The sequence below is a fragment of the Camellia sinensis genome, chromosome 1, assembly GCF_055761805.1.
Source record: "Camellia sinensis isolate YWXY chromosome 1, ASM5576180v1, whole genome shotgun sequence".
NCBI classification, from domain to species: Eukaryota; Viridiplantae; Streptophyta; class Magnoliopsida; order Ericales; family Theaceae; genus Camellia; species Camellia sinensis.
The window spans coordinates 11,897,103-11,922,547 of record NC_138961.1 but is presented as its reverse complement, the minus strand read 5'-3'; the positions used below and the strand labels follow the sequence as shown (position 1 = coordinate 11,922,547).

General features: G+C 40.3%; 2 protein-coding genes across 2 annotated transcripts; both read left to right on the top strand.

Moving 5' to 3' along the window:
* Positions 1-73: 73 nt before the first annotated feature.
* Positions 74-6,700, top strand: LOC114287687 (MATH domain and coiled-coil domain-containing protein At3g58250). Its single transcript, XM_028231132.2, has 3 exons — positions 74-453; positions 583-740; positions 5,796-6,700. The coding sequence occupies exons 1-3, from the start codon at positions 305-307 to the stop codon at positions 6,548-6,550; spliced, it is 1,062 nt and encodes a 353-aa protein (XP_028086933.2). The 5' UTR covers positions 74-304; the 3' UTR covers positions 6,551-6,700.
* A 6,769-nt stretch (positions 6,701-13,469) lies between these two features.
* On the top strand, positions 13,470-24,531 carry LOC145806822 (MATH domain and coiled-coil domain-containing protein At3g58250-like). The gene is made up of 4 exons (XM_082904829.1): positions 13,470-13,508; positions 22,141-22,294; positions 23,552-23,710; positions 23,765-24,531. Exons 1-4 carry the CDS (start codon positions 13,470-13,472, stop codon positions 24,529-24,531), a joined length of 1,119 nt encoding a protein of 372 aa, XP_082760955.1.
* The last annotated feature ends 914 nt before the right edge of the window (positions 24,532-25,445 follow it).

The window sequence follows — 25,445 nt, the reverse complement described above, 5'->3', positions numbered from 1 at the left end:
ACTCTTTTTAAACCAAACTTTTTAATCTTAAACTTAAAAAAAAAAAAAAAACCAAGTCATTTTCCAAACGAACCAATGAACTTTTTCCTTTCAAGTCTCATTACTCAAAACACAATTACACGCTCAAATCAGGGTTCTAAAAGACAATTCCAACTCCACACTCCTTCCTCGTTTCTCTCGTTTTTCTCTCAATCGGTATACAATCCAAACGCAGTGTGAGTTTATTCTCTCGATCGCGTAGATTTGCAGAATCCCTCTCTCTCTCTCTCCGATTCGCCGATCGTTCGGTCAGTCACCTCCATCGATGTCTCTCGCGAAGTCTCCACCATCACAAACTGCTACCACAGTCAATGACTGTACAACAACGCGGTTCACATGGAAAATTGAAAATTTTTCAAGGTTGAATACTAAGAAGCACTACTCCGAAATTTTCACTATTGAAGGATACAAATGGTACTAGTTTGATCCCTAAATTCTTCTTCTTAGATCAGTGAACTTAATTTGGATCTCAATTTACAGATCAATCTTTAAAACACTACTTATATGTATATATATTTGTTTGTATTGATGCGTTGAGAACAGGCGAGTACTTGTGTTCCCAAAGGGGAACAACGTCGAGCATTTGTCGATCTATCTGGATGTTGCGGATTCGAAATCGTTGCCCCATCAATGGAGTAAATTCGCCCAATTCAGCATAGGTGTGATCAATCAAATCCATGACAAGTCTACTATCTGGAAATGTAAGCTTTTGTGGTGTTTATACATTAAACTAATTCTGGGTTCTGTTTTGTTGTCGTTTTTAATAAAAGTGTACTGTCATGTATTGTCATGCTATTAGCCATTTTACCTATCTAAAAAATTATTATTCTTAGTGCATTAGAGTTGAAAAAAAAAAATTATAGTATGCATTTTAACTAACGGACATTATATACCAAGCTGGTTGGAGATTGCCCAAACACATTATTCTTAAAAAATTCAGCTATGAAAAATATTAACCATTTGATTTGTCAAACATAATTTTGAAACTTTTTTTTAGGGTTAATTATATTGACCTCCTTAGAGATTTGGAAAAAAATATAGCAAGTTTTACAGTTTTGACATAATTACATTATACTCTTTTAAGATTTTAATTCACATAACTATTATCCCTTTTTATCGCTAATTCGTTAGTCATGTCGATAGAAATTGATGTTGTCATCTATTTTATCTCTGTATTTTCACTTTATTTGTATTAATTTTGATCACTTTAACTTTACTAAAAAAGTAGTTAATGTAGTTATATCAAATTGTGGGGCTACTTGCAGTTTCTCCAAAATTCAGTATAATTTACCCTTTTTTTAAAGTATCCTGCCCATGAAGGCTCCGTTTGGCAAGGAAGGTTGGGGCTAAAATAGCCATGAAAGACAAAATAGGCTATTTTAGCCACAACAAACAAAACATCACATTCAACCCATAATCATTACACTCTTCTCTCACAAAAAAAAGTCAAAAAAGCCGAAAAGCAAAAAAGTCCTTCCCAAACCAAACTTTTTAGCCCAGGCTAAAATAGCCAAAAAAGCCAAAAAGCCAAAAAGCCAACCTACTTCCCAAACGGAGGCTTATTGAATGACCTCGGTTTTTGGTATATGTAATATCTATGGTGAAACACATCAAATATTGATAGCACGTCTTTACCAAGTAATAGTTGTTGCTGATACGTTTGTAGTTCAATGACATAATGGGGGTGTTTGGTAGAATTTTTTTAAGCCTCCGTTTGGGAAGTGGGTTGGCTTTTTGGTTTTTTGGTTTTCTTGACTATATGAGCCTGGGCTCAAAAGCTTAGTTTGGGAAGGGCTTTTGGCTTTTTGGCTTTTTTGATTTTTTTGTGAGAGAAGAGTGTAATGATTATGGGGTTGGATTGGATGTTTTGTCTGTTGTGGCTCATGAGCCTATTCTGTCTTTTATGGCTCATTGAGCCAAAAAAGCTCAATGAGCCCTTGCCAAACCAACCCCTTATGGTTTCTAACTTTTAAAAAGTTATTTTGGACTGTTTGGTTAAACTTATTTTAAACAGCTTCTGATTCTAACAACTTATTTTAAGTCAAAAAAGTTGATTCTGAGAAGTTGCTCACCCCTTGCTTCTGATTATCAGTTTCTGCTGTGGACATGTTAATTTACGGTTATACTCTTAGATTTTTTTATTTTTTATTTTTTTAAAAATAAAAAAAGACCCAAATGGACTATTAAATATTATTATTATTTTTTATGAAAAATGTAGACAAATAGTGAATAATAAAAATAAAAATTAATTGAAAAAGCCACTTCACAGCTTATTTAACAAACATTATTCAGCAACTTAAATCTATAATTCAGCAGCTATACCAGACAGATTAACAGCTTCTGATTAAAGTTATAATCTATAATCTGTTAAGTTATAATCTATAATTTATAATCTGTTTTAACAGGTACACCAAACAGTACCAATGTTATCACTACTTGGGTAGTTTAGGACTTGAGTTCAACTCCATTAGGGGTGAATGAAGTTGTGATTGTTGCCCTTGTTGTATGGTACTTACTATGTGGGTGTTTGGGAAGTGACTATTTTATAAGTTTTTAAACTTTTTGGCTATTTTAGTTGGCTATTTTAGTTTTTGTGTTTGGAAAGATGGGATGGATTTTTATTTGAGTTGGTGTATTAAAAAATGTGTTGAAATGATATTTGAAATTAAAATGACAAATTTGTCCCTAATTTTACTTTTTTTCAAAATTGATGTAAAGGGGCAAAAGTGTAATTTACTCCAGTGGGACAGTCAGAATGGTGACAGTGGTAGGCTGCAGTGTTTGATGAATGTAGGCTGCAGAGCTACAATTTATTTATTTATTTATTTTAAATATAAATCAATGTTTCACCTACTGTTCAAGGCTAAAAGGCTAAAATAAAACTTGACGCTAAAATAGCCTGTACTCCCACGCCCCCGTTTGTTTGGAGTTGTGGAGGGGATTGGGTTTGATAGTGAGGAGGGGATTGAAAATGAAGTGTTTGTTTTGGGAGATGGGAGGGGATTAGTAATCCCTTGGTATTAGTAAGGAGGAGGAAAGGAGATTGGTAAGGAGGAGGTAGAGATGGTATTAGAAAAATAGTGAGGGGATTAGAATTTTTTTTATTTTTTATATATTGGGAATTTTTTTTAAAATATAATGTTTATTTTTTTTTATTTGTTTTATTATTTTATATAAAAATAATTTAACAATTTCTCACTATTAATCCCCTCACTATCAATCCCCTCACTATTAATTCCCTCACTATCAATCTCCTCCATTCTATCTCCCAAAACAAACGGGCCCAGTTCCCAAACACCACCTATGTGTTTAGTTAAATGTTCAGTTTGAAGTAGTTCTCATAATATATATATGTCTAGTCATGTTCCTGTGTCCTTTGAGCTTGAGATTGGATAATTTCAATTAGGGGTGAGCAGCGGATATACCGATCCGTCAAAATCGACCGAACCGAACCGATCTGCCGCATTTTGAACGGATGCATGATGACGAACGGACGGTTGCGGATTGATTTTCTCCAATCCGCCAATTTGGCGGACGGATGGCGGATTTGAGATTCCTTTGGCCGCAACCGAACCGCCAAACCGCGAGCACCTCTAATAATTTACAAGGCTTTATGTTTTCAATTTATTTAAATATTTTGTTTGTGTTTTCAATTGAAAAAGAGTTTAAATATTCTATTGAAAAAAAAATTTCAACTTGAATATATTTTTTGAATTGAAAAAAATAAACGTATTATTTATCTATATTTTTTGATTTTTAAATTTAACTCTAAAAATGATAAATAGAAAATATGATATATGCTGGTTGATTTTTGTTTTTAAAAACATATATAAATGTAACAATACAGAGATATATTATTGCCCTGTTCATGGTTTTGGTGGTTTGAATTGTTATTATATTTTAAGAATCACAGATTGTAATACTTTATGTGGATGAATCATACTGTGATTGTAATATGTGCATGAGCCATGCAGTGATTGTGATATTCTAAAATTTCAAACTTTCTTTTTTTGGATGAGATATACAATGATTGTAATAGTTTTTTAAGTCATTGACAGTAATATTTTTATTATTTTTTTTTTGAAGAAGTGCACAAGTTGAATTTTGTTGAAAATTTATAAAATCTTAAACCGCCAAACCGATTCGCATCCATCCGTCAAACCGCCAATCCGCTCAATCCACATCCGCTGGATTGGCGGACGGATGCGGATAGATTTTCTCCAATCCGCCAATCTAGCGGACGGATGACGGATTAAAGGTTTCATGGCCGCAACCGATCCGCGCCCATCCCTAATTCCAATGCTTGGTCACTACCCAGTCTGATACATGTATTTGAGTACATGCACATGAGGATTTTTAAATTGGCATGCTGTTGGGCCCGTGGGGGCCACCACGGGTCCCGTTTTGATAATCTGAACCGTTCAATGGGTAGAACTTGTCGAGTACTATATGCTTGTAAAAAATCACGTTGATCGGATATCGATAGCTATCTGAACAAAATAGTTTTGTATCATCTGTTAATTGTTTTACAGTCTATTTTTTTTTATACAAAACTGATTTGATCACATAGCTATTGATATCCGATCAACGTGATTTTTTACAGGCATGTAGTACTCGACGATTTCTACACATTGAACGGTTCGGATTATCAAAATGGGCCCAAAAAAGGGCCCCATGGGCCGAACTGGATGGTTCCAGTCTTGATCTTAACTTGAGACAAGCTGGACCCTTTTAAATTATATAAATCTGCCAATGAGATTCTAATTTTTTATTTTTTTATTTATTTTATTATTATTTTTTATTTTTTATTTTTTTATGTTGTCACCTAACAATTGTTGGTTTACTGCCTAGTGTAAAATTAAATCTACAAGTGGAAGACTAAGAGAGCATGTTGCATAGTATGGCACAAGCAATGTTTAACCCATCCATGAAAGGGTCTTTGGCACCAAGGTGTCATAAAGGCATTGCATTGATTAGAGGTAGATGACACTTATAAATTCCCACTAAATTTTGTTCATCCCAAGTTCATGACACTGGTTGATTTCCTATCCATTTCGGCTCCCTCCGTAGTATTGTTTTTGCCACTATGTCTCTACGGGGATTTTTTTAATCTATCTTTGTTGAGTTGCACTATTGATCTTATTTCCAAGGTTTCTTGTTTTACAAATTCACTCTGTATCAGCTGAAGAGGCATAAAACTCCTATGGGGTGAAAACATTATTTATTTGTTCTTCGAATGTATAAGCTCAATGCTATGTTCTTTTTTGTCCATGATGCTGTTGCATTGTAGTCACTAGATGACAACTCTCCCTCTCTCTCTCTCTCTCTCTCTCTATGAGGGAATGGAGTTTGCGCTTTGGGCAAATTTTGCTGCAAGACCTTGTTTTTATGGCATTGGAAGTTTAAGTTCATATTTATGTGATTTTTTAAAGTTTTAAGTTCAAAATATGTTCTTTATTCATGATTACCCAAGGGTGGGTGGGGGAGTATGGGGTAATTTCAGCAGAAAAACAGTTGGTTTTGCTGATGGAAAACTTAAACTTTCAATTGAATAAAATGCTTGAAATGTTGGTTTGGTTTGGAACTTTGCTTAATGTTAAACAGATAGAAATTTGTGCAAACTTGTATCTTATGCTTCCTTGCTGCTTTGTAGATTTAACATGCAGGCAAGTGCCTATGTGTGGACGCCCACCGACCTCTCCTAGGTGTAGTGAATTACTGGTCTGGTGCTAATTGTGATGCTCTTTGTTTTACAGACACACAACACCACTTCAATGAAAGAGAAATTGATTGGGGTTTCACTTCTTTCATGCCTCTTAGCGAACTACATGATTCTTGTAAAGGTTACTTGGTAAATGATACTGTTATAGTTGAAGCTGATGTTTCCGTCCGCTGCTCACAAGACTCGAAAAAGGAGACTGGTTCAGTGGGACTTAAAAACCACAAAGCTGAGCAGGAGGGCCACAAGGAGTCATCTCAGTCTCCATCACAGGAGAATAACTCAAAAAATGTGGTAGACAATGCTCCTCCCGGCAAAATCAGATTTTTGTCATACTGGGTCTCTCCCGAGGCATCCTTGGTACTTGAAAGGATTCACAACCGTTACAAGGGCACGTTTGCCAAATTCTCCATGACTAGTGTTCTTGTACAAACAGTGTTTCTTGAATCATTTGCTTCATTCATTGAGTCGATGTCAACTACTAGGATCTGTGAGGTGAATAAGGAAGCACTGTGTGTGGCTGTCAAGGACTTTGAGCATGTCGGGCTGGACTTGTCCTGGCTGAAGCAGAGACTGGACCAAGCGAAGATGGTGAACAAACGCTCGGAGTTGCTTGCCTCTATTGATTCCTATGAAAAAACTATTGAACATACTCGAGCTAAGCTTCGTGAGCTCAAAGAAGGGCTTGCCAAGGCTAAGGCAGAAGTGGAGGTTTCAGTGAGAGACTTGCCCAAATCACTTGGAGTAAACGATTCTTTTTTTGAGGGTCTTTTGTCATTTCCCAAATCTTAAATCCAAACAGAGTCTAAGGATAGTATAATGCTTGATACAATGTGTGTTTATATTTGGGCAATAGTTGTGGCCTTATTTTGTTTTCTTGCTTGGAGGGTGTATTGTGTGAAATCCAAACATAGCCTTAGGATAGTACAGTGCTTGATTCAATGTCTGATCTGATTATACTTTCTTAGGAATAAAGCTTAAGACCCCCAGATGGGATACTGGGGGTCACTCCTGATTGGCCAAAAAAAATATATATATATATTTTTGGTTTCAGCCACTGGCAGAGCGCCATGTGGCATGGGGGGGGGGGGGGTGGGGTGGTCACTAGAGTGCCCCAGCTGGGGGTCCGAATCACGGCTGCTTTCTTAGAGGGGTATGCTGAAGACTTTGGTGTTGTGAATGGGCATTTTGATGTACAGTGCAGGTTGCTTGTAGGGGATTGTTGTTGCTATTACCACTCTGGTTGTTGCAGAAAGATTAAATCATGTGGCTCCAATGGTAGCAAGTGGACCAAAACGATCCTTTCTTGCAATGATGGATCCAGAGGGGCCAGTAACACCTGATAAATTTGAAAAAGTTTTCCTATTATATTAATAATTAGTAAGATAGTGCCAAAATTAAAGGTTTTGCAGGTTCGTACTCTATGTTAACTTCATGACAATTTTACAAATAGTTTGCTAATTGTGTTTTATTAAATATTAATCTTTGTGCTTGCCAATTTTTGCCTTAGGATATATGGTTTTTATTGTGGTGCATTATTAGGGATATATATAATTTTTCTTTTTCTGAGAATATATATAATCCTAAGTTGTTTTTAATCTTGTATTTAAAATTTTCACTTTGATTAAAATCAACCATCTCGCCTTTGATAGGTTCAATTTGTTTAAAAATACTATTATTTAAAAAGTAAAAAATAAAAAAAAAAAGTCTCAAAGCCCTTTTTTACCATTAGCAAAAATTGTTTCAATTGCATGTCATAAAGAATTCGAACAACTGCTTCAAATACAGTATCAAGAAGTATTGCTTGTGGAACCTCAATATCCACGTATGAAACTTAAATATCCATGGGCTTATTAGCTAAATGGTAATTGGCACATACAATACGTCCAGCCGTTTCTCATGGATTTTCATAACCTTGCTGTGCAAAATTGGGATATGCATAGCAATATGGAAATTTATCGTACGTGAATAAAGAAGACAATCCTGTTGATAAAATTTGTTTTAATATTACATTAATTTGTTGATACCTCTTATTTCAACATCAATTATTGAGGGAGGGTGTTTGGAAAGAGATTTGGATTAAAATAGTTAGCTAAAAAATAAATTAAATTAAAATAATTAGTAAGATAAAATATCACATTTAATTTATGATCATTTTATTTTTTTTCAAAATTATAAAATCAACTATAAAAAAAAAAAAATTAACCAACTTTATAAAAATAACTTTTTTTAACGGATTAAAATAATCAAAAAGATAAATAGTAAACTTTCAAATAAGGCTTTGTTTCTCTTTGACAATGCGAGTATTGACCGTGATGGACACAATATTTTTAAGGTTAAATTATAAATACACTTCCTGAGATTTGTTTAAAATACGAATTATTTTTTGTAGTTTGAAAAATTATAAATACTTCTCTTTCAAAAATTTTTATTTAACAGAATTAACTGAAAAAATAAAATTTTTAACTATTCTCCTATACAATAATAACATTATCTGAATTATTAATTGAAATAAAATTTTAACATCATTAACAACTGTTAATTAATTTAATGATTTATTAACAAAATGACTTATTTATTATGAAATTAAAAACTTTAAGGGGCATATTATAATTTTTAAAACTACAAAGTATAATTCGTAATTTAAATAAATCTTACAGATGTATTTCAAATTTATCCTATTTTTAAAAATAAATTTAATATTACTTATTAAAACGAATAATCTATCTAATTTTAATAGATAGATAAGAATATAGAATAATGATTACTATTTTTTATTTTTGTAATTTTTTTTAATTTTTATATTCACCCAGAAGCATCATAGTTTCTGGGTCGCACATATAGTCAACTGTCAACTGATACTCCACAGTGATCTCTCTCTCTCTCTCTAAATCTAACTGATCGGGCCGACTACCACTCACATCACAGTTGCCCCCATGTCTCTCTCTACGCCTCCTCCACCACATTGGCCGTCAACGCGCTTCACATGGAGAATCGAAAACTTCCCGAGGCTGAAAATTAAGAAACTCTACGCCAAAATTTTCGATCCAATCGGTACTTTTGATCTCTAACTTGTTAATATATGTAGTTTGTTCTTGATTTTGAGACCCTAATCTACTGATCATGAAGATTTTGTTTATTTTGGGGCCAGGCGATTAGGTAGCATTTGGTAATATTTACGTTTTTTTGTTTATGTTTATAAAAATTTTATAAACTGATTTTTGTTTATTTTTTAAAAAATATAAATTATAAACACGTTTGGTTTGAACAAAATATTTTAAAAAAATTTAAAAACATAAACTAAAAAATATGTTTGTTCAGGTTTAAAATATTTATATTTATTTTTATTATTTATGACAATGGAATCACACAAATTATAATTGAAAAAAATTAATTAAAAAAATAATTGAAAAAAAATTAATTAAAAAAATTAATTGAAAAAAAATTATTTCAAAAAAAACTAATTAAAAAATAATTGAAAAAAAATTAATTGGAAAAAAAAAATTAATAAAAAAAAAGATTAATTGAAAAAAAATTATTTGAAAAAAAATTTATTTGAAAAAAAAATTGAAAACTGATGGGAAAGAAATAAACCTTCTCGTATAATCTTGTTGATCAAGTCTGCGTTCCTCTGTACGTCGTTGCTTTATCACCTGAAAACACAAACGTGAGCTAGCCGGCGAGTGTGTGCCGGAAACCTCTCCGATGCCTAAGTCAGCAAGCTCGACAAATAGACAAAAGCTCTGTGTATTCAGAAAGCAAAGTTGTGTATTACCTCTCCAAAGGTGATGTTTGTGAGCTTTTATAGGTTTCGTGTGGCACAATCCTAGTAGGACTTCTACACCTCCATGCAAAGTCCTCCTAGGATTTATACTCCTGAAAGATAATACTTATTCTTCAACACCCCCCTCGCTGCTTAAACCAAGTGAGATTGTTTTTACCATGGCCGAACTCCAACATGACCGAAGTAATCATGGCTATGCTGAGCCGTAGAGTAGGCCGAACTATCCTTAGTTCGGTTCTTCCTTTCGCTACACCTTTATCTCGGTTCCCTCATTGTACAAACCATGGTGTGTTTAGACCGAGCTACCGAGTAGCAAGGTTCTGACCGTTCTAACCACAATACGCCATGACCGGGCTAACTCTGAGACCGGCCTAACTATAAGTTACTTTCGGACCGGAGTAACATTACATTTCTCTCGGGCCGGAGTAATTTTGTACCTCTTTTGGGCTGGAGTAACTTTTACGGTCTTTTTACTCAGCCCTTCGTATTGTGGGCCATAATGACCATCTCCCAGCTCGGCCCAATTTTCACAAAAATTACCCTCTCAATTGCCCCTTAATTTCATCTGCGCAGCATGATAAGGATTACCTGTCTATCAGCCGAGCTAAAGTTTTTAAGCCTTTCCAGCCGAGCTAAAAAACCCTTTAGCCTTTCCAGCCGAGCTAAAACTCTTAAGCATTCCAGCCGAGCTAATTTCACACCGGGCTCTGCTTATCCGGTCAAAACGTCTCTTCAATCACAGCAACTGAATCGCTTCTTATTCCAATGACACGTGGTAGGCACTGATTGACTGAGGACAGCTGTCACGCCGTTCTTCGTACTTCGTGAAATTTGAACAGTCTCGCCCTTTTTCCCTTTCCCTAAAACAAATCTCTTCATTTTGACACACGTTGCAACTTCTCTCTCTCTGAGCCTCCATTGTTTCTTTATTTTTTGAGCTCGTGTTCTCCATTGCTGCTATTCTCCCTCCAGCTCTTGCCTCCTCACCTGGTAAGCACTGTACATCTTACTTTGTTTTCGTATTTAGCTTTCTGTGTTTTGTTTCCTGTGTTTTTGCAAAACATATTTTTCTATTTTGCTTTGCTTTGTACTTTTATGGAAAAAACTTAACAATAGAACACATGAGTATATGAAATATCCTGTAGAAAACTGGTTTTTGATCCAAAATCATGATGCAACCAAACTAGGATACTGTTTAAGCTAGGTAAAGGTCTGGTCAGCTTACAACCGGATTAACACTTTATGTTTACACCAGTAGCTTTGAATAAGTCAAACCACTTCTTGATAGACCCTAGTCGAGGTAACCAACCGAACTAAGTTTGCACTTAGCATACTGAGATACCTGAACTCCAACCGATCTAGGCCTTTGGGGCTAAACCAGCTTTCTTAGTTTTTTAGACGGAACTCAGAAAGCTGCCCCTAGGCGATCAACCGGTCAAACAGAACCGTTTCCACAAGCGAAATATCTAGATGCTTGCCAAGCCCGAACTAATAAAAGCTCTGCTCAAGCCGAGCTACCAATCACCTTGCAGAAACCGAGATAGAAACTGTGGCATCCACATAGCCGAAGTAGGGCTCCTATTTTTTACTTTTATTTTGTAGCACGGTTCAATGATCTGTGCTTTAACCCCTTTGTTTTCTACTTTGCAGACTTAGGTTGCCCTGGCACTCCTCTGCGCGCCCAACCGTGCTACTGAGCACAATTTTCGGACCGAACTAATTAATCATAAATTATACAATAAATGGGGAAGTATAGGTTTCTAGTCGAGACGCCAGGTGGTCTAGCCAAATTCCGAAGGGATTATGGCATACCTGACGATGTACACCTTACCCTGGCAGAAAAAGATGTCATACCCTGGGGAAATGAAGGCTTTGTCCCCTTCACCCTCTTGTCCATAATTGAAACCGGATTACGATTTCCTGTCCAACCCTTGATTTGTGAGTTTTTTAGGCAAACCAGACTATGTCCAACCCAACTGTCCACCAATTCATACCGTATAATAATGGGAATAACCGAACTAAACCGCCAAGCTGGTCTTAACCTCGGTCTGGCCGAAATCTTCCACCAATACTCCATTGGTTCAAAAGAAGATGGGTGGGTCTACTATTTAAGAATACGCCGTCGCCGAGAGAAGATAATAAAATATACACCGGATAAAGACTTAAACGGTGACGATTTTTTCTGGGTGTCTAGGAACTTTGAGGATCATCAAGCCCAGATTCCTGGCCGACGTATAAACTGGAAAAAAGGAGAACCCGGTATATTTACTTCTATTTTCTTGCGTGCTTTACTATATTTCGGTTTTTCAATCTTTCAGCCGAACTAACAGTTGTCTTCTTTCGCAGATTTCGCCCACCTCCATTCTCTATACAGCTACCCAGATCTAGCGACCTTGCGTGCCGCACTACGGTATCCAGAACGTAGTTGGGCCAAGCTGCTAAAGTTCGAGCCGACCTATCGATACAGCGGCCGCCGAAAAGCGAGGGTGACCGACTTTCTGCTAGAGGAGGCCCCAAAACCGGACCCAACCTTGCCAGAAATCAGATTAATCCCACTGACCGCTGAAGAAGAAATGGCTAAAAGGAACAGAGTAAGGGCGCTTCTAACCGAAACTAACAGACCTGAGGTACCACAAACCGGTCAGACGACTGAGACCGTGGTAGCCCTTCCATCCCAGCAGCCATCTTCATCTCGGGCGAACAAGCGTGCCCGGACAAGCCAAACCGAGCAACGCCTAGTCGACGAAGACGAGTCTATCCTTTCATCAAGCCCTCAACCCAGCCTTCAACCGGAGCAATCTGACCGAGCCGACTCCTCCAAATGGGCTCCAATTCTCACCTTTCAAAACTGAAATATCCAGGAAACTGACTCGGTTGTTGCTGAGAAGGATCACTTGATGGCTTTTAATCTAGCCAAGAGTGTTTGCCTTCCAAAAGATATGGAGCACCACAACAAGCAACTAAACACCGAGCTGAAGGCCATTCGGTCATCAACAAAATCAATGATCCTGGTAGGTGGCTCTCTGTTTTCTTTGTCTAACTTTTTCCCAACTGTTAGTCCGGTTAAAGAGAGTCACTACTCTTTTTGCAGGCCATTCAGAAGAACAATATTGCGCATAGGAAAGTGCTGGAGCTACGGAAAACAACGAGACATGCAATGGCGGAAGCCGAAGCCAAGACTGCCGAACTAAAACGTTCTCAACAAAAAATGGCCGAGCTGGAGGCCGATGTAACTCGTCTAACCGGACTAGTTGCCTCGGCTGACAGTTATAAACGGCGAGCTGTTACCGAAGTAAAAGACAAATATTTGTGGGAGATGACACAGCTTGAGGGCGCCAAAGATGGCGAAATAACAGTTCTGAAGAAGAAGGCTGAGGACGCCGAGGTGAAGGGTTTTAAGGATAGCGAGGCTGCGTACATCCAACAGTGTGAAGCTGCGAGGGACTTGTTCTTCAAATGCGGCTGGAGGGGTGCTGTGGAGCAGCTCGGTTGTGGGCTTGACACCGATGTCTACAATGCTCCGCAGTATTTCATTCCAGCCTCACTGGCGGAGTATGTTGCCGACCTCCAGAAAAAATTTCTTGAAGCGTCTGACGATGAAGACGAAGATGAGCAAACTGAGACTCCGGTTGTCAACGCGGCTGTCAACGATCAATTAGCTCGGTTGGAGCCAGTAGTCGAAGACTTGACGACCGAAAATGTGCTTCCAACAGAGACCATGCTTCCAACTGAGACTGTTCGCCCCTCTGAAACCGGAGTCGGTGTTGATATTGAAGCCGATCTCGATGATCTTTTTGACTAATTTTGTATTTTTCTTTTTCTTGGACTTGTAACCGGGCTGCGGTCCCTCCTGTGTACCTCTTTAATGAAAATCTTCTTTTGTGCTCAACTCTTATTCCGGTTTTGATTTGTATGCTTGCATTTGTAATGTCTTCTATTACTCCAACTGCTATTTCGGTTTACTCTGTATGGTTGTACCTGTACTGACTTTGCTATAGCTTCTATTGCTCCAATCGTTACCTCGGTTTACTTTTCAGTTTGTGCTTGCTTTCTAACTGTAATTAGAACGAAACACAATATTTTTCGGCCGAGGTACTTCATTCCGGTCTTAACCGTGCTGTTTGACTGACCTTACTAGCCAACCACTCTTTTGCCGATATAATTACTTCGGCTAAAGAGTACTAAGAGTTGGTTTAATCCAGCCAACCACTCTTTAGCCGATGTCCTTTCTTCGGCTAAAGAGTACTAAGGGTTGGTTTAATCCAGCCAACCACTCTTTAGCCGATGTCCTTACTTCGGCTAAAGAGTACTAAGAGTTGGTTTAATCCAGCCAACCACTCTTTCGCCGATGTCCTTTCTTCGGCTAAAGAGTACTAAGGGCATGTTTGATTGGAGGGATTAAAGCATGGGATTGGGATTATTAATCCGTGGGCCCAATTATCCTATGTTTGTTTTGACACTTTGGTTTAGGATTATTAATCCAATGGATAATTAATCCAACAAATTTGTAGGATTATTAGTAATGGGGTAGGGGTGGGATAGTTAACACCACACTAATTTGATAGGATTATTAATACTTCACTAATAGTGAAGTGAATCAAACATGACCTAAGGGTTGGTTTAATCCAGCCAACCACTCTTTAGCCGATGTCCTTTCTTCGGCTAAAGAGTACTAAGAGTTGGTTTAATCCAGCCAACCACTCTTTAGCCGATGTCCTTTCTTCGGTTAAAGAGTACTAAGGGTTGGTTTAATCCAGTCAACCACTCTTTAGCCGATGTCCTTACTTCGGCTAAAGAGTACTAAGAGTTGGTTTAATCCAGCCAACCACTCTTTAGCCGATGTCCTTTCTTCGGCTAAAGGGTACTAAGGGTTGGTTTAATCCAGCCAACCACTCTTTAGCCGATGTCCTTACTTCGGCTAAAGAGTATTAAGAGTTGGTTTAATCTAGCCAACCACTCTTTAGCCAATGTCCTTTTTTCGGCTAAAGAGTACTAAGAGTTGGTTTAATCCAGCCAACCACTCTTTAGCCGGTGTCCTTTCTTCGGCTAAAGAGTACTAAGGGTTGGTTTAATCCAGCCAACCACTCTTTAGCCGATGTCCTTACTTCGGCTAAAGAGTACTAAGGGTTGGTTTAATCCAGCCAACCACTCTTTAGCCGATGTCCTTTCTTCGGCTAAAGAGTACTAAGAGTTGGTCTAACCCAGCCAACCTTTAAGTTTTTCCAGCCAACTTAGAATAAAATGTTTGATTATTCCGACCAAACGTCCTGCAGCCTGGATCCTTATCCTGGGCTTAAGAGGGGTGTTGGTCTATTCTAGCCAACCTCTAAGTTGGTTTTTCCAGCCAACTTAGAATAAAATGTTTGGTTATTCCGACCAAACGTCCTGTAGCCTGGATCCTTATCCTGGGCTTAGGGGGGGTGTTGGTTTATTCCAGCCAACCTCTAAGTTGGTTTTTCCAACCAACTTAGAATAAAATATTTGGTTGTTCCGACCAAACGTCCTGCAGCCTGGATCCTTATCCTGGGCTTAGGAGGGGTGTTGGTTTATTCCAGCCAACCTCTAAGTTAGTTTTTCCAACCAACTTAAAATAAAATGTTTGCAATGTACCTAACTTCACTAAAGCTAACTTTTACAGAGAACAACTTATACTGAAAAGGATCGATTGTTTTTATTGAGGATAGAAAAAATTACACATGTTTGAAAAGAAGAAAGCTAAAAATAAAATAGCTTGAGATTGGCAGTGTTCCATGGCCTAGGGATTGCTTTGCCATCCTTGTCTTCTAGGTGGTATGCCCATTTGCCTGCTAACCCAACCACTTTGTAAGGACCTTCCCAATTTGGCCCTAACTTGCCATCCCCTGGTATCAAGGTGTTTCCCATCACTTTGCGCAGTACCCAATCCCCGATCTTGAATTGTCTTGGATGCACCGCTTTGTTGTATTTCCTAGATAACTCTTGCTGGTATGAGGCAATGTGAACCAGTGCTCTTTCTCTTCTTTCTTCCGCAAGGTCGAGCTCCAATGCTATGGCTTCTCCGTTCAAGTCTGGATCAAAATTTTCACTTCGAATTGTGGGGAGGCCAACTTCTAGTGGGATTACTGCTTCCATACCGTAGGCTAAGGAGAATGGTGTTTCTCCTGTTGACCGCCGAGGTGTGGTGCGGTAAGCCCATAAAACATGAGGAAGTTCTTCCGCCCATTGCCTTTGGCTTTCTCCAACCTTTTCTTCAACCCATCCAAGACTACCCTGTTTGAAGCTTCTGCCTGTCCATTTGCTTGGGGATATACCGGTGTAGAATTATAGAACTCTATCTTGTATTCTTCACAAAAGCCTCTGAAGATTCTGCCGTCGAACTGAGTGCCATTGTCTGAAATTAGGGCTTTTGGTATGCCAAACCGAGTGATGATGTTTTGCCAGACGAACTTCTTCACATCTTTTTCCTTGATTGATGCCAATGCTTCTGCTTCCACCCATTTTGTGAAGTAGTCTGTTGCTGCGAGAAAGAACTTCCTGTTTCCGGGTGCTGTTGGAAGTGGTCCTACTATGTCCAAGCCCCACATTGCAAAAGGCCATGGGCTAGTCAATGGTAGGAGTTCTCTAGCTGGTTGATGTATTTGGTGTGCGAATTTCTGGCATTTCTCGCACTTCTTCACATATTTCTCCGAGTCTGCCTGCATGTATGGCCACCAGTATCCTTGCGAAATGGCCCTGTAAGCTAGCGATCTTCCACCTTGATGGCTTCTGCACACCCCTTCGTGTATTTCGAACAAGAATGCTTCCACTTTGCTGGGATGAACACACTTTAGGTAAGGTCCTGAGAATGACTTTTTCTATAATGCCAAAGATGGGGAGAGCCAAAATCGCTGCGACTTCGCTCTTATTCTGTTGGCTTCTTTTTTCTCTTCTGGTAAGATGCCGTCTTTTAAGAACAGGATGATGGGATCCATCCAAGAGGGGCCTAGTTCTGCGCAACATACCTCTTCTGCTTCGGGGTCTTCAATGCTTGGCCTAGGTAGGTAGTCGATCAGTAGTGGATGAGGGATGGAGGTATCTGCCATTGAGGCGAGGCCTGCTAGTTCGTCTGCTCTGCTGTTTTCCTTCCTGCCAATTTGTTCTATCCTTACTACTTCGAATTTCTTGATCTCTATTCTGACCAATTCTTGGTACTTGGCCATCCTGTCATCCTTTGCTTCATAGTCGCCAGAAATTTGGTTTACCACCAGCTGTGAGTCGCTGTAGACCATTAATTCGGTGGCCTTCATGTAGTATGCTGATTTGAGTCCTGCAAGAAGCGCTTCATATTCCGCTTCATTGTTTGATGCTGGGAAGCCAAGGTTGATTGCTTGCTCCACAACCAGGCCGTCTAGTGAGATGAGGACAATGCCGAGCCCTGCTCTATGCCGGTTGGATGCTCCATCCACGAAGAGCTTCCACATCTCTCCAACGAACAACTTCCAGCAAATGGAGGGGTCAGATGATGTCGTCGGGTCAAGAATATTGCTGGTGTTTTCTTCAAGGTCCATGCTTGCTGTCTGCCCCTCGCTATCTGATTGTATCAAGTCTTTATTTGTTGGTGAGTCTTGGTTTGCTTCTTTCTTGCTGTCTTCAGTCTGGTCTACCTTGGAGTCTGACTAGGTGCCTTCTGCTAGGGGTTGCGCTATTCTGGTGTCAACTTCCATCCCTAATTCGGTTGTGTCGGTTAGGTCGACTGGGCAGATATGATGACTTCCAGGAGTAAACTCTGCGACGAAGTCTGCCAAAGATTGGGCCTTTACTGCGGTTCTGGGTTGGAACTTGTTGTCGAATTGTCCCAACTCTACTGCCCACTTCAAGATTCGCCCAAAAAAGTTCGCCCTCTTAAACAAAGTTTTTAGTGGAAAAGCTGTGAGGACGACTATGGTGTGGGCGTGAAAGTAGTGTGCCAATTTCCTGGAGGCCATTATTAAGGCCAATGCTAATTTTTCCAGTGGTAAATACCTTGTTTCGGCCCCTAGCAATGTCTTGCTGACATAATAGATGGGCAGATGCTGGATTCCTTCTGCACGAACCAACACTGCGCTAATTGCGTGTTGAGAGACTGCCAGGTACAAGAAGAGTTCTTCACCAGGTACTGGGGTAACAAGCAGTGGTGGGGAAGACATGTATTCCTTCAAGCTTTCCAGAGCTTGATCGCATTCTTCATCCCACTCAAACTTGGCTTTCAAGGCATGAAAAAATGGTCGTAGTCTATCTGATGACCGACTTATGAACCGATTGAGCGCAGCTGCCATGGCGGTGAGATGCTGCACTTCCTTTACCGAGTTTGGTCTCTCCAAATCCTGGATTGCTTTGATCTGAGAGGGGTCTGCTTCTATACCCCGATTGGTCACAAGGAAGCCCAGGAATTTGCTAGACCCTACTCTAAATGCACATTTGGATGCATTGAGGTGCAGTTTGTGTTTTTTCAAGATCTCAAACATCTCGCCTAGGTCCTTGAGATGGTCATTCTCATCCTTGCTCTTGACCACTATGTCGTCGATGTAAGCCTCCATTGTTTTGCCTAACAGTGGTTCAAACATCTTGGTGACCATCCGTTGGAATGTTGCCCCAGCGTTCTTTAGGCCAAAGGGCATGACCTTATAACAGTATAGTCCTCTTGGAGTTGTAAACGATGTGACCTCCTGGTCTGGTTCATGCATGGCGATCTGGTGGTAGCCTCTCTATGCATCCAGAAAGCTAAGTCGATTGTGCCCCGCCGTTAGGTCTACCAGTTGATCTATCCTTGGTAGAGGAAAGCTGTCTTTTGGGCACGCCCTGTTGACTGTTTTGTAGTCGACGCAGACACGCCGCTTGCCATTCTTCTTTGGCACTACGACTGTGTTGGAGATCCATCTTGGGTAGTGCACTTCTCTAATTGCTCCTGCCTCCAGCAGGTTACCTACTTCTTCTGCCACTATCTCGGCATGGTGGAGTGCCGATCTGCGTGTTCGTTGGATGATTGGTCTGGCAGATGGGTGGACATTAAGTTGGTGACTGATGAAGTTTGGATCAATGCCTGGCATGTCGTAGGGCGTCCAGGCGAACACTTCGATGTTAGAGGTTAAGAATTCTAAGACCTCTAATCTCTCAGTGCTGGACAACGACGAACCGAGCAAAAAGAACTTATCCGGGTTCTTTTCATCTATTCTTACCTCTACCAAGTCCTCCACTGTTTTCTGATCAGCCGCTTTGCCGACATCTGCGAATAGCTCATTGCTCTCAGGTTCTTCCACCGAATGAACGTATCCTTTGGCAGCACGGCTGCCGTTCACCGTGACGAAGCATTGCTTTGACATGATCTGATCTCCATAGACTTCTTCAATTACCCCGGTATCGTTGGGGAACCGCATTACTTGGTGGTAGGATGATGCCACTGATCGCATGACATGCAGCCATGTTCTGCCCAAGATGATGTTATAAGTGGAGGGGACCTTCAATACCCAGAACTCCACTTGTTTCGTCACGCTTCTTGCTCTAACTGGAAGAATTATTTTGCCGACGGGCCATTCTGGCATGGAGTTGAATCCAATTAGGGGAGATACGGCAGGCGCCAAGTCTTTGTCTTGCAGCTTCAATTGTTTAAATATTTCGTAGTACATGATTTCACATGAACTACCTTGGTCAATCAGAATCCGCTTGACGTCAAAATCCTTGACTCGGAGAGTGACGACCAGGGCGTCGTTGTGAGGGCAGTATATTCATTCCAAGTCTTTATCCGAAAAAGACATGACGTTTGTTGCCTCTGTCTTCCCCTTCTTGATGGCAGGTTGGGCACTTAGCACCTCTCTAAAGTGCTCAGCCTTTTTAATTGATCCCTTGAGCTCGCATACACGCTCAGGTTCAAAAACTCCATGTATTACATTGATAATGCCTTGAGGCGGGGCGTCGATTGGCATCTCATTGGGGTTATTATGGTCCTGGAGGGCTGGCTGCGTCCCTCCTTCAATGTATTTATCCAAGTGACCTGCCGCTACCAACTCCTCCAGGTGCTGTCTCAATGGTGTACAATTCTCAGTGCGGTGCCCCTTTTCTTTATGGAAGGTGCACCGCGATCTTTCGTCGTAGTCCTTCTGTGCTTCTCCCAGCTTGGCTGGCCACTTGACAAAAGGCTCATCTCTTATTTCGCTCAGAATCCGATATATCGGTTTCTTGAACACCGTGGTTATGGCAGTGCAGATTCTCAACCATCGTTTATCCGGGTCTTCTCCGTTATCTCGTCTGCCACGTCCGTTTCTGTTACTTTGATCTACCGTGTTGACCTTTGCTGAGGTCTTCTTTTCTGGTACTGTGGTCGCCTCAGATTTTGCTTTGGCACGTGCGCCATCCTCTTCTACCCTGATGTGCTGATGCACTCTTTCCATCAAGGCTTCCATGGTGAGGGGTGGCGTCATGGTGATCGAGTCCCTTAGTCTGTTCCCGACTGGAAGGCCTCTTTTATATTGTGCAATGGTGAGATTGGTGGGGCAGTTCCTAATCTGATTGAATGTCTCCCAGTAACGACTATTGTAGGATCTTAGGGTCTCTTTATCGCCCATGTCGATGGAGAGTAGCTGGTCGATCTCCACCGGGGTTTTAGTGTTTGTTCGGAACCTTGTTACGAACGCCTCTGCCAATTGCGCCCAAGAAGCTATGCTGCCCTCTGGAAGTTTCTCGAACCAAGTCAAGCCTAGGTCGCCAAGGCTAGATGGGAAGAGTATGCACATTAAGGCCTCGTTTCGCCTGTATACAGCCATGACCTGGCGAAAGTGGCTCAAGTGTGAGTAGGGATCCGTCTTCCCTTCATATGTAGTGAATTTGGGCTGAAGGAAGCCTGATGGTAGGGTCGCGTTTTCAATCGCCGGAACAAACGGCGAAGTTTGCAGCCTTGCTAATGCTTTGTCCGTTGGTTCGTAGGTAAGGCGCGGTATTGGCATTCCAACCTCGACGCTTCCATGCGTCCGAGGAGCCAACCGCTGTAAGGCAGAAACTCTGTGTGGATCTTGTGCCCTGGCATCCTCCTTGCATCGTGCCTTTTCTTCGAGCACGGTTCATAAGTCGGATGATCTGGGTAACTCCGTCTGTCTAGATCTGGTTTGGTGCGTATGTGAGGGCCAATACGTGCTTCCTTCTGTGTATGATCTCTCAGATCTCGTCCTCTCAGACGTGGAGTGACGAGTTCTGGAAGACCTGGATTGAGTATCGCCTGTCCTGAGGCTTCTGCTCTCTCTTTGCGAGGGTGTGGTATTCCTACTACGATTTTCTGAGTGGCGAGGGGGCGTCTTGTTTTTGCGCCCCTCTCCTGTCGCCACTTCTTTTCTCTTCATCTGGCACTTCAAGGCCTCTATGTCTGCCGCCATCTTCCTTATTAATTCATCTTGCTCCTTCACGTGGTCTTCCAGAGCTTGAGGATCAATCCTCCGCCTTTGCCTGTCAGGACTTTGCGAACGAGAGTGACGGGGGCTGTTAGTCCGCCTCCCCCTAGTATCCCTCCTGGTGTTATGTCGTTGGGGCTCTAAATCTGTCATGGGAGGGATAGAAGGTAGTCCTTCACGCCTTGCACCCCCATCTGGTGTTTGCCCGTCGATGGCGGACTGTGGTAATTCTTCAATGTGTGCCATTGTTCCTAAAGAGGTAAAGCTTGATCAAGAGGTTTTGTCCTGTCTGATTTTCCCACAGACGGCGCCAATTGTACGGGAAAGAAATAAACTTTCTCGTATAATCCTGTTGATCAAGTCTGCGCTCCTCTGTACGTCGTCGCTTTATCACCTGAAAACACAAACGTGAGCTAGCCGGCGGGTGTGTGCCGGAAACCTCTCCGATGCCTAAGTCAGCAATCTCGACAAATAGACAAAAGCTCTGTGTATTCAGAAAGCAAAGTTGTGTGTTACCTCTCCAAAGGTGATATTTGTGAGCTTTTATAGGTTTCGTGTGGCACAATCCTAGTAGGACTTCTACACCTCCATGGAGAGTCCTCATAAGATTCATACTCTTGAAAGATAATGCTTATCCTTCAACACCCCCCTCACTGCTTAAACCAAGTGAGATGGTTTTTACCATGGCCGAACTCCAACATGACCGAAGTAATCATGGCTATGCTGAGCCGCAGAGTAGGCCGAACTATCCTTAGTTCGGTTCTTCCTTTCGTTACACCTTTATCTCGGTTCCCCCATTGTACAAACCATGGTGTGTTTAGACCGAGCTACCGAGTAGCAAGATTTTGACCGTTCTAACCACAATACGCCATGACCGGGCTAACTCTGAGACCGACCTAACTATAAGTTACTTCTGGACCGGAGTAACATTACATTTCTCTCGGGCCAGAGTAATTTTGTACCTCTTTTGGACCGGAGTAACTTTTACGGTCTTTTTACTCAGCCCTTCGTATTGTGGGCCATAATGACCATCTCCCAGCTCAGCCAAATTTTCACAAAAATTACCCTCTCAGAAAACGTAAACTCATTTTTTGAGTTTACGTTTTTTTCTTAAATTTATAAACTGAGACAACTATTTATAAATTAAAAAAAATTATCAAACAAGCTTTTATGATAATTTTTAAATTTTTATAAATATAAATTAAAAATTAAATGGTTACCAACAGAGCCTTATATTTCCAAAGTGGAACAACACGACGAAGCATTTGTTGGTGTATAATGTTCCGGATTCGGAAACGTTGTCGTATGGTTGGAGTAGATCCGCTCACTTCAGCTTAGCTCTCATCAATCATCTTCATGGTGACCTTACAGTGAGGAAAGGTAAGCTTTTTTTTAATGGTGTTCAATATATTGGGATTATAATAGTTTTTTTAATGAATGAAAAGAAAAAAAAATTATAATAATTTAGTTCATTAAATAAAAAAAATCTTATAAATCTTTGCATTAGAAACTTATGTGTGGTTTTATTTCTACGGACCAAAAATTAAGTAATATGATGAACAATTTCATATTTTAGAGCGAGTGATTTGTAATTAGTTAATGATTATAGAAGATGGGAGAGATAATCATTTATATGTTTTAATAGATTATCACGTTATTAGATTTAAAAAGGGAGTCTAAGGGTTAGTTTAGCATAAACTAAATAATACAAAAAGTTAAAAAGTCATTATCCTATTTAAGTCACATCATCTTATTTAAATCACATCACTTCTCTAACACATCACATTAAACCCAACCCAAACTCAATCCATATAAATCAATAAATAAAAAAATACATTTTTTTAAAACATTCCAAACCAACTCAAAACCTATAATAGCACTGCTCAAAATTTAATATTTTACTTACACAACCACCATATAAAAATATCCCCACCTTTTTCAACCTTCAAATCAAATCCTTTTAAGTCTAACCCTAACTCGCCACCGCCATCCCAACAACTCCGACCATCACCACCACAAACTCCACCACTGCAAACCCCCACACCTCTGTGATCCCCATTGTCGTAAACCCCCACCACAGTGAAACCCTCCTTCACCGCGTACCCAGTGCCTGAGAAGGAGTTGGGGGAACTTCAACGTTGGAGATGGCGTTGGGGGAGGATTGATGACACTAGAAAATGGGTGGGGGTGGCTAGGAATGCTGCCAATAGAGGGGTAGGGGATTAGGGTTTAACCATGCATAGAAAATTTGAGAGCGATAATGTCGAACAAATGACATTTTGTGCAAACTTGCATCTTGTACTTCTTTTTTTCTTTATGGATTTAACACTCAGGCAAGTGCTTCGGTATGGAGGTCCACCAGCCTCCTAGGTGTGGATTGGGATTCTCTATGTAATTCTTCTTGCAATAATCTTGCAATACTATTTTAAGTAAGTGATTAAAATCTAAAATGTAATCAATTGTATTTAAGTAGATGGTTTAAATTCAAAACACAATCATTCTTGCAATAATCTTGATCATTTCAAGACTATTGCAAGAAAGCATTGTAGAGAATCCTATTCCGTGGCCTACAGCCCTTTGACTTTCATACCAGCATTACTTGCTTGGTGTTAATTTGTGAAGCTTTTCATTCTACAGACACACAACACGAGTTCAATCGACATAAAAGCGATTGGGGTTACACTTATTTCATACCTCTTGGTGAACTGTTTGATCCCAGTAGAGGTTATTTGTTGGATGATACTATTATAGTTGAAACTGATATTGCCGTTCCGTCACGTGATTCAAAGGAGAGTGGTTCTCAAGAGGAGTCTCAGCATCCATCCTAGGACAATAACTCGGGAAATGTAGTTGACACTACTGCCATTTCTGGAGAAGAAGTTAGCTCTGTTGAGTCAGTTTGGCAAGGTCTTGCTTTGACAGAGGCTTCTTCTGTCGATAAGGAAGCAAAACGAATCCATTCTGAATCCACTCTTTACACAAGCTTCTCCAGGAGCTCTCCTCCTCAGCAGGCCGCCAAACCTATTTTGGGCACTCAGGGCTCAAGCGAAGCAACCCCAGTTGCTGCCACTTCTACCGTTACTCAAGCTGGTGGTCATGCTTCCAGTGGCCAAGCCTCAGACAATGCTAGAGGATGCAATATTGGCAAAGTCAGATTTTTGTCTTACAGGGTTCCTTCCGAGGCATCCCTGTTACTCAAAAGGATCTACGGCCTTCATAAGGACACTTTCACCAAATTCTTGATGAAAGGTCACATTCTGCAAACAACGCTACTTGAGTCGTTCGCTTCGTTCACTGAGTCGATATCAAACACTAAGGTCCATGATGAGGAAGCACTACGCTTGGCTGCAATTTCAATTGAGGACTTTGAGCAAGTTGGGTTGGACTTGTCATGGCTGAAGCAGAGGTTGGACAAAGTAAAGAGAGTGATCAAACACACGGAGTCACTTACCTTTGTTGATTTGTGTGAAAGTGCTCTAAAAGTGGCTCGAGCTAAGGTTCGCGAACTCGAAGAATCGCTTGTCAAGGCTAGGGCAGAAGTGGGGGTTGGGTCCAGGGACTTGCCCAAATCACTTGGAGTTGATGATTCTGTACTCAAGGATATCGTAGAACATTAGCATAAATATTTTCATTTTGCTAGGAAGTCCTCTTTATTAATTTGCATAGTACTGTGTTCTATGGTCTTAGATTGTAAATATTTTTAGGTGTGTATGGCACATATGTCTTTTGGGTCTGGTTGTATTTTAAATTTTAAGCTTTATTTTTTGCCTTAAAAATTGTGTACTGCTGGAGTCATTTTGTTTATTGTAGAACTACCTCTTACCCATGAGCTACCCAGGAGTAGGGGCAAATTGATGGATTTGGACAGGTTTGGTCGACGTCCCAGTCCCCACTGCTGCAAAACTTGCCTATTATCCCATGCACTCGAGAGCCAAAAAAAAAAGAAAAAAAAAAAAGGAATAAGTGTAATTTGTGGACGGCTGCAACTACAATTTGTGCTTGGCCCAAGTACAACTTGGGCATGGGATGAGAATACAAGTTCTTTGGGTTGTTACACTTGTCAGTAGTATCACTAACAAATTACACTTTCGCAAAGCATGTTTTGTTGTAAGTGGGTTTTTTTTTTTTAAAGGAGGGGGTTCGAGGGAGATCGGTTTGTGATGGCTAGGGATGATAAACGAATCAAACAATTAATTGTAAAATTTTAAATTGTCAAATCAGTTTGCATCTATTCATCAATCCGCATTCATCGAATTGACGGACGGATGCGGATTGATTTTCTCCAATCTGTCAATCTGGTGGACGAATGGCAGATTGGAGGTTCCATGGCCACAGCCGATATGCATCCGCCCCTAATAAGTATGTCCTTAATGAAACTCAAGACCTTGAGGCCCTGTTTGTTTTGGGAGATAGCGGTGAAATTGGGATTAAGATGGAGGTGGGACCAATTATATGTTGTGTTTATTTTGAGAGATTGAGAGGGGATTCATAATCTCATGGGATTAGAATAGACCTTGGTGTTAGGATTGAG

Excerpts from the sequence above, each read along its gene's own strand:
- LOC145806822 (XM_082904829.1), top strand. The coding sequence starts at position 13,470 with ATGTCTTCTATTACTCCAACTGCTATTTCGGTTTACTCT. Across the intron at positions 22,295-23,551 it reads TGACCTTACAGTGAGGAAAG|ACACACAACACGAGTTCAAT; the intron begins GTAAGCTTTTTT and ends TTCATTCTACAG. Across the intron at positions 23,711-23,764 it reads ACGTGATTCAAAGGAGAGTG|TTGACACTACTGCCATTTCT; the intron begins GTTCTCAAGAGG and ends CGGGAAATGTAG.
- LOC114287687 (XM_028231132.2), top strand. The coding sequence starts at position 305 with ATGTCTCTCGCGAAGTCTCCACCATCACAAACTGCTACCACAGTCAAT. Across the intron at positions 454-582 it reads ACTATTGAAGGATACAAATG|GCGAGTACTTGTGTTCCCAA; the intron begins GTACTAGTTTGA and ends CGTTGAGAACAG. Across the intron at positions 741-5,795 it reads CAAGTCTACTATCTGGAAAT|ACACACAACACCACTTCAAT; the intron begins GTAAGCTTTTGT and ends TTTGTTTTACAG.